The 9,229-nt window shown below is 46.2% G+C and overlaps 1 protein-coding gene across 1 annotated transcript in view; it reads right to left on the bottom strand.

Moving 5' to 3' along the window:
* Positions 1 to 5,416: 5,416 nt before the first annotated feature.
* Positions 5,417 to 9,229, bottom strand: part of EMP2 (epithelial membrane protein 2) — a 39,947-nt gene continuing 36,134 nt past the window's right edge. Inside the window, exon 5 of the mRNA XM_027117423.1 lies at positions 5,417 to 8,959. Coding sequence (XP_026973224.1) covers positions 8,772 to 8,959 — 188 coding nt within the window. The 3' untranslated portion in view covers positions 5,417 to 8,771. The remainder of the gene's footprint in view (positions 8,960 to 9,229) is intronic.

Here is a 9,229-nt window from a genome sequence, read left to right as displayed (position 1 = left end):
CCGAGAGACCAAAGGGAAAGGCTTTGCCTCCTTGCTCTATTTAACTGTTCTTCCCATCACTCTCCCATCAATAAACTGGGCACACCAGTGTCTGCCCTATTTGCTGAGTGGTCATGAGAATCAAATTAAATGATACAATTCACATGAAGGTGCTTTGTAAACTGAAGTTCTGGGTATCTCTGGAAGCACAATGTTCCCTACATGGTGCCAGGTCCTGTGTATGCATTACCTTATTTAATCCTTACAGCCGTGTATCCTAACTGGCCCTGCTGCCCAGTCCTTCCTGCTCTCAGCCGTCCTGATACAGGTCTTAGCTTAAATGTCGTTTCATCAATGAGTCCGTCCCACATGGCCTATGTTGCTCTCTTTACATGACAGTATTTCCTTCACAGATTATATCCCAACTTGTAATTTTATTTATCTTTTTTCTTGCCTATTGTCTGCTCCTCTCCCCCACTATAATGTAAGCTCCGTGAGCGCATGGGACTCTTCTGTCTGGTACATCTCTGTGTCTCTGGTGCCTAGCCCAATGTGTGGCACATATTAGGTGCTCAACAAACATTGGGTGAAGGGGAGACCAATGGAGTAAGCATTACCCTGGTTTTGCAGACTAGAACACGAGGTTTAAAGAGTCTAAGTAGCTTACTCAAGCCTCTTGGCTCCTAATTGCAGAGTTGGATTGGAACTGTGGTTTACGCTGCCTCCCAGGGAGGGTTTGGTCGGTCGCAGAAGTCCTGGGTCACGGCCTTGGGTAGGGGCAAGAAAAGCAGCGATCAGAACAGAAAAAGGCAAATGAAAGCTCCTGCCCCCTGGGCAATAAGTCAGAAACCTCAGCTGCTTCTTTGTTTTTTTTTTTGCGGTACGCGGGCCTCTCACTGTTGCGGCCTCTCCCAGACGCGCAGGCTCAGTGGCCACGGCTCACGGGCCCAGCCGCTCCGCGGCATGTGGGATCCTCCCGGACCGGGGCACGAACCCGTGTCCCCTGCATCGGCAGGCGGACTCTCAACCACTGCGCCACCAGGGAAGACCAATCATATCTCATTTTTAAACTGGGTCACTAATGACAACGGATGCTAATCTCCAACTTACTCCAGAAATCTGAAATTTCAAAAAATCATAAATTTAGTTTTTCTTCTGAATAAATGTATTTATATAAAAAGAGTTGATTTAAGGAAAAATGCTCAGTGAATAATAGTATAGTATGTACGTACATATGAGCAAAGAGCATGTGGATGGGCCATGGATCAATAAAGTTTGGGAAGCACTAGCCTGGCTGTGGGTCAGTAGGGAACTGGGCTTCTGATGGGATTCAGCAAGCATTGGCCTTTCTGTTTGCCCAGTATCTGAGTGTCCTTCCTTCGTTTGGGGCATTCCCTTACTTCTGAGTCTTGGTAGGCTGCAGAACTTACCTCCCACTGTAGAAACTGAAGATGCTTGCTAATCATTTCCCAGCCTCCTTTGCAGTAAAGCCACAGTCACGTGACCCAGCCTTCACCAATCAGATGCACCATGCCCGGCTCCGAATCTAAAGAAGTAGGGGTAGCACAGATGCTTTCCATAAGATCAAGTTCTTGGTGCAAGAACTTGGTGTCATGTTGTGGTGACAGTAGTGGTTTCCTCAGCAAACTGTGCTCTGTGGGGGAGAAGGCTACCTGATTTCCTTTTAATGAATTCCTTTTCTATTTAAATCGACCAGTCGCTGTTGCTTGCAACTAAGAACCCTGATTTATACAGAATGTGGGTGCTACAAGCAACAGACAGGTGGCAGAGCAGAGGGCAGCTGTGACCCGCTTCCCATGCTGGGAAGCAGTGGCCCTGACATTGCTATTGCAAAACATTTGGTTTACACCAAGGTTTGGCAAACTTTCTGTAAAGGGCCAGCTAGTAAATGTTTCACGCTTAGGTCATGTGGTCTCTTCTGCCGCTACTCAGCTCTGCCTTTGAAAGCAGCCTTGAACAATATGTAAATCAGTGGTTGTGGCTGTGTGCTAATAAAACTTTGTTTACAAAATCAGGTGGTGGGCTGGATTTGGCCCTTGGTCCATGGTTTAACCCTGGTTTAAACTGTCACCTGTTTTACACCAACCACGTACCCATGGATGTTGTAAGCATCAGAAAAACTTGTAGAAACACATCAGGATGTTGCCATGTTCAGCTTCTTAGAGCCTTGAGTAAGTTCCTACAAGAAAAAGTCAATCTTGGGTCAAAGATGGTCCACTTAACAACAAAAATGGAAGAAAACATGGCTTTATTGAGACTCTTTCTGCCTGAAGCCTGCAATCTAAATTGGTGGAGAATCCAATGATTTGGAGATTTGCAGGGATAAGCAAGTCAAATTCTGAAGCAGGGGCTGGTAAACTTTCTTTGTAAAGGGCCAGACTGTAAATATTTTAACTGTTACAGGCCACATAAGGTCTTTGTTGCATATTCTTCTTTGCATTTTTAAAAATAACTCTTAAAGAATGAAAAAGCATTCTTGGCTTGAGGGCCATAAAAAAGGCAGGGCTTTGGCTAGCAAGCCAGGAGTTTGCTAAGCCCTGCTCTAGACTAAGGATCCATGGTGTGGAGGCAAAAAGCTTAGCAAAGACATATGGGATGACAGGAAAAGATATACCAAATCCTCAAGCATTCTTCACCAGACAAAGGACCAGCCTGGGGACATAGCTTGGATCGAGGGCTTGAAGAGACAGAGTCATAAGAGAGAACAGACTTGTGGTTACCAAGGAAGAGGCGTGGGTGGGGGAGGGGTGGACTGGGAGTTTGGGATTAGCAGATGCAAATAGTATACATAGGATGGATAAACAACAAGGTGCTACCATGTAGCACATGGAACTATATGCAATACTCCGTGATAAATCATAATGGAAAAGAATATGAAAAGGAATGTATATATATGTATAACTAAATCATTTGCTGTACAGCAGGAATTAACACAACATTGTAAATCAACTATACTTCAATAAAATAAATTAAAAAAAAAAAAGACTGGGAGGCAGGAATTCTCAGGCTCAAAGATGAGGTCCACCTCTTTCATATAAGACTGTAAAGCAAAACCACCCTAATACACTGCTACTGGATTCCTGACTGTCAAAATTCGTGTGATAATAAATGTTTGTTGTTTTAACCAAAAAAAAGTCCAGATAAGAGCTCTGGCTGGCTTGGTCTTCCATGGCTAAAGGAACCGAGAACCTCCTGTGACTAGCCAACCCTGAGGTACTTCTGAGACCCTAGGCTTCATGACCACAGGAAGGAGGGAAGGGCCTCCTCCCCAGCGCCCATCTTAGATACAACCCTGGAGGACTGCAGACTAGAGAGATCGTCCCTCTGAGCGGAACCAAGGGCCCTGCATTGACCAACCCCTGATCTTACTCCCGACCAGGGAAGGGAGTTCTTGGTGTTGGTACCCAGCACAAAATGTGGGCCACTGGGCATTGATGCTCATTCTGCTTATCCGTTTTCCGAAGGGGAACATTTATGGTAGGAATCCTGTTCCTTTTCCTCCATTCTATACTGGGTGCCTTTGGGAGTATATAACTTTTACTCATAGGTTGCTGGGCCATGAGGAGACACACTGGGCCTGATGAGAGGATATTAACGCATCACCAAGCGATCCTGGAGTGGTTGTGACTTCAGGGTGTGTACCTCCCAGGAAGGGGTTGGTTCATTTCATGAATGTATAAGAATTTTTAAACTTCTTATAAAGTTGTGCATGGATCTAGATAGCAAAGGGACGGACTTGAGCAGATAATTTGGTTGCCCAGCTCACAGTCAATCCCCGCTTTTCTTTCCTAATAATGTGGTTCATAAGTCTATCCCTCACTGAAGGAATTTGACCCCCAGCTTGCAGGTCAATGCTAAGCATGGTAATTTAATTACCTCTGCCAGTGATTGGGTTAAGCTTGAAAACTGGAATCCTCAAGCCAATGACACCAGGGAGAGTTTGCTAAAGGGCTTCTGGGAAATCTCTTCTTGTTCCTAAAAAAACAACTAGAAAAAAGACAGTTCCTTCTTACCTGATTAAACCAGGGGATGGATGGCAACATTTTCTCCTAGCCAGAGAGTACTGAAGGCTTTGCAGACCATGTGAATTGGGTGGTAACTCTGCCACTATAGCGTGAAGGCATCCATACACAGTATCTAAACAAACAGGCGTGCCTGTGTTCCAACAAAACCTTCTTTATGGACACTGACATTTCAATTGCATATAATTTTCATGTGTCACCAACTACTATTTTTCTTGTCACTTTTTTGGGGGGGAAATTGGGACTCAAATAGGCTAGATCAGAGCAGGGACTAAGTTTATCACGATGTACCTGACACCTAGCCCAGTGGTTATGCCATAATTTGTACACAAATATTTGGTGAATATTTACAAAATCCTGGTGATGAACTGACCCCTTTATCATTATAAATATTTATGTACCCAACATCAGAGCACCTGTATAAAGCCAATATTAATAGATGTGAAGGGAGAAATTAGACAGCAATACAGTAATACTAGGGGACTTCCATACCCCACTTTCAACAATGGATAGATCATCTAGACAGAAAATCAATATGGAAACATTGGATTTGAGCTACACTTTAGAGCAAATGGACCTGATAGAACATTCCATCCCACAGCAGCAGAATATACTTTCTTCTCGAGTGTACATGGAACATTCTCCTGGATAAACCATATGTTACGCCACAAACATTTGGTGAATGAACGATAGGTTAATTTCCTGACTGGAAGAAATATAAAATTGAGTGCTCTGGGGTGATCACTATCCAATTGCCACATGGAAAAAAAAACAAAAAATCTAGAAACACGAAGAATATGGACAGCAACCCCTGTGTGGAGACAAGGAAATGTGTGAGTTCCCGAGACAGAGAGCTGTTACTACTTTGGGCATTCCTTAGGTTAAAATGAAAGCTCTCTCTCTCTCTGGTTGAATTTTCCTTCCTTCCTTCCTTCCTCTCTTTTTTTTTTCTGGAGAGTGCGCTATTACAATAGTCTCATTTTCATCATCACCAAACTCTTTAAAGCCAAAGTCTTATTAGATACAAACTGGAGAACAGAACCGGCTACACAACTTGCAGAGACCATCACAAAATGCAAATGTGGGGCTGTTTGTCCAAATATCATGAAGAGTTTTAAGACAGCGCTAGCAGATCATTAACCAAGCATGGGGCCCTTCAAGGTGTTGGCTCCTGTGCCACTGCCAGTCATTCGTCCAGGAAGCTGGCCCATGAAAGCAGCAGAGGCAGTGGGAAATCGTCCTATGGCCAATTGTCAGATATCCCTGGCTCACTGTAAAAGCCACATGTTATGATCTTGATGAGAAATCAAATGACCCCTTGCCACTCCAGACAGCAGCTTCTTCCTCTAGATACTGGCACCGCTGGGAACATTAGAGTCTGTTGCTCCGGGCAATTTGGTTTTAAACTTTATTTTTCAATGTACAGTTTCAGATTATACAAAACATAGAAAATGGACTACTTTAAAGGCACATTAAGTAGAAAGTATCTAACTACCCTAAAATCACATTTGTCCCCCAACCAAGATTCAAACTTAACCTCTATGCCTTTCCCTAGCATCTCCCCATCACCACTGCCCCCCAATAGACAAAACTATCCAACTTGCTGTATTGTAAGTAACCTTTCAACTATTAGCAAGTTTAGTAATTCCCATCCAGGCAGATTTTAAATGATGCTACAGCTTCTATTCAAGCTACCGTGTTTAGTGTGCTTACGTACGGGCTTGGGGGTCTAGGTTTCTTCATCACTAGTGAATATAGAGCATCTTATGAATTCAGCCTGATTAGGGATGCGCACAGGCACACAACCCATGGCAGAGAGTGTGTGGCAGGGTGGGGGCATGTCTCCAACTTCCCTGTATTCGGGTATGAACGACATTCACGCAGAGCAACCAATCAAGCATTCTCCAAACTCATTTGAACAGAGACCCGAAGTAATTTTAATGCAAGTAACAAAAATGAGTTAGTCTGTCTCCATCCATAGCCCCTCAAATGAACGAATTACAGTACTTTATAAAAATGTCCTAAAATATGCAAACTACAGTTCCCTCCAATGCAGTTGTTAGCAGTAATATATTTGGTCCTGATACTTGCTTCTTGGATGTCTTAGCTAATCGTCTTTGTTGTTGTCTGTGAATAACTGATCATAAGCACCAAGTGAGGGCTGAACCTACTGACGGGTAAGAAGGCTGGGTATTTTCTCGCTCGTGCCATCCCCTTTCCCACCTCCCCAGGGCACGTCACACCACAGGGGGAAAGGCAGCACTCCTGTTTCGCAAAAAGCCCCGGCATCACAGATGGATGTGGGCACTGAATGCTAAACAGTAGTGGAGACCAGCCAGGAAAATCCATGGGTCATTTCAGATACCCACTCCTGAAGTTTTTGGGGGATGGAAATTCATGCATTGCTTGGGGATAAGGCTTTCCAGATTTCTGGTTCTAAGGGGTTTTGTTTGTTTCCATTGTGACTACCAGGGAATTATAGAAAAGCCGTCTGAGCAGAAAGCTTGGGGCACTTAGAACCACCTTCCTCCACGAGGTATACATAGCATCCTGCCAACTCCAGGGGTGTGACCCGCACTCCTACCCAAAACAGGAGTAATGACAGTTTTCCACTGAGGCAAGAAGTGACCATTTGTCCTGCCTCTGGCCCCACGTCCCCCTGTACTGTGCTGGTGGCCTCTCTGTGGGAGGGGCCCTGTCTCAGGCAAGATGTCTGGATTTGCTTGCCCCTGTGTTTTCAGAGCCTTGCACAGTGCTTGGAACACAGTAAGCATTTAATATTCTGTTGAAGCCGAATGAATGAATGAGTGAATGGGTAGATGGAGAGAAAACCCAATCCTGCACTAAAGAGGTATCCACGGTGGCCCTAAACGACTCAAACCAGGCATTTCCCCAGCTCCACTGGAATTGCACTGAGGGCAAACCATTGCCCCACGTAGCAGAAGGTCATTTACATGGTGCCAGTGCTGACATGCGCAGACGGGTCCCAGGCGCACCTCCCAGCAGCAGGCTCACGACACACAAGGGAAAAGACAGTGAGGTGCCAAGAGCTTCTCCCGTAGGCACTTCCCGAGGTCCCCGCGTTGCCACAAATCTCACAGCACTGAGGACCAGCTCCCCAGAGCCCTACCCCTCAGTACAGTCTCTGAATCCCTGGCGGCACTTATCCAGACCCTAGCAGGCAGCATCCCCCGAGGGATGCTGTACCCACTGAAGTTTGAGAACCACGGCAATCTGGGACCCTCCCAGGGCTTCGTTTGCTGTCAGGACCCTGGGCCCCTCCAGGGAAGGAAGTGTTTTCCGGGTGTAACGCACACAGCACCGCCCCATCAGTGCCACCTTGTTCGGGCTGAGTGGAGTGAGATATTTAGGCTGATCTAAATCCTAAATGCTTTTAACAGGCAGGCATAGGGCAGGTTCCCTCCTGCCCACACACGGGCCTCTCTTCTGAATCCTTGGTTGTGTTCTCTGCAGCCTTCACTGCTCTTTGTAATTCATTTTTCTAATTGGTTTTTAATCTGTCTCCTCTGCTAGACAATGAGCCCCACGAGGAGAGAGACTGTCTCGACATGGTTTCCCCTGTGCCTGGCATAAGCATCCCATCATTTATGTTGACGGATGAACGAAGGAATGGTGAACGGTCCTCTGAGGCTCCAGAAATGGGGGTTAGTAGAGGCCAGGCAGTCTTGAAGGCAGGCCAGGAAGAGAAGGAAAAGGCCTTCTGAATTCGGGTAGGGAGGAGGCTGTACCCCCATCCCAGGGTGTCTGGCTATCGGGATCAAGGCCTGGGACTGGAGTTTGGATGGTCCAGATGTGAGCAGCTGTGCAAGAGACAGTGAAGAATGAATAGCTGATGGAGGCCAAGGTTTGGGCCTCCAGTGGCATCTAGACCCACCTCCCCATCTCGACATGATGAGATCTTTAACATTTGTGAGGCAGCTCTGCTCACCTGGCCCTGGGACCGTGGTCCTCAATCTTAAGGCACCTGAGCATCACCAAGGAGCTTGTTAGAAATGCAGGTTCCCCGGCCCCATCCCTGAAGACTGATTCTGTAGGTCTAGGGAGGGACCCTGATAGCCTGCATTTTACTAGGGGTCACATGCTGAGATTAGGGCGAGCCTAAATCTGAAACCCAGGTTAAAGCTCACCTTCCCTAAGGCAAGCAGGTGACTTTGTCAGCAAATCTGGGTGGCACTTTCTGGACCCAGCCCATTACAGGAGGGTCGGGGCTCTGGTCTGGATGTAGACAGAACACCAGGGGCTATACCTGTTTCTCATGTGGAACTTGGCTAAACATCTGAGGAGGTTTCCTCCCTTACCTGGACCCCCCTCACTCCACCTTCTACCACTAACACAGAGAGATTCAGGAAGAAGAGCTGAGGTGAGGGAGGCTCAGCGTAGCCCAAACCTAGGGGAAGATGTCCCCCGAGACCTGGCTTTCTTGGCCTCTTGTCACATCACATTACATCCCCATGGTTAAGAAAGATCCTGCTGAACACTTTTGGATTTGAGAATTGCTGGATTTTTGGCTTCGTTGTGTTGAGTCTTTCGGATGGGCAGGAGTTCTGAATTCCAGCCTTCATAGTCTATTCTCTGATCTCAAGAATGCAAAAATTCTTCTCTCCTTTTGGCTTTTAAAGGAAACAATGTGTTTGCTAGAAAAACCACACAAAAAAAATTGATTATATACAAAACGGTTATCTGAACGTGGATTCTGTACTGCAGCGAAAGCGACCCAGCTCCTGGGCTCTATTTGCGCTTCCTCAGTATCAGGTACATGAGGCCGCTGATGAAGGTGAAAGCAAATGCCACCCAGGCCAGGATGAAGGAGTAGCCATAGCTGCCGTCCGAGGTCAGGGCGTACAGTGTTGGGTTGTTCTTGTGAATGTCTTCGCGCCGGTCTGTATAAATGGAAGCTGCAATCATGACACACAGGCCTGTCGGAAGAAAGCCAAGGTCCAAATAAATCACAGACCACAGCACGCACCAGGGACCTGAGGGGACTATGGTCAGAGCTGAAGACAAACTTCAGTTTTTGTTATTAGTAGGTATTTACTTTAGTCTCTTGGAAAGATTACAACTAATATTTTGTAGCAGAATATTGCTGACTACGCTGTAGCCATTTTGCTTCCCATTCTTGCTAGCTGAACTCAATGTTGTTTGGGCAGCCAGCTACCCGGCCCAAAGGGTCATAATTGGTCCAAGCC

This window comes from Aethalodelphis obliquidens, unplaced genomic scaffold (genome assembly GCF_003676395.1).
Source record: "Aethalodelphis obliquidens isolate GAN/ISIS:26980383/991018 unplaced genomic scaffold, ASM367639v1 scaffold18, whole genome shotgun sequence".
NCBI lineage: Eukaryota > Metazoa > Chordata > Mammalia > Artiodactyla > Delphinidae > Aethalodelphis > Aethalodelphis obliquidens.
This window is presented reverse-complemented; position numbering and strand designations above follow the sequence as displayed.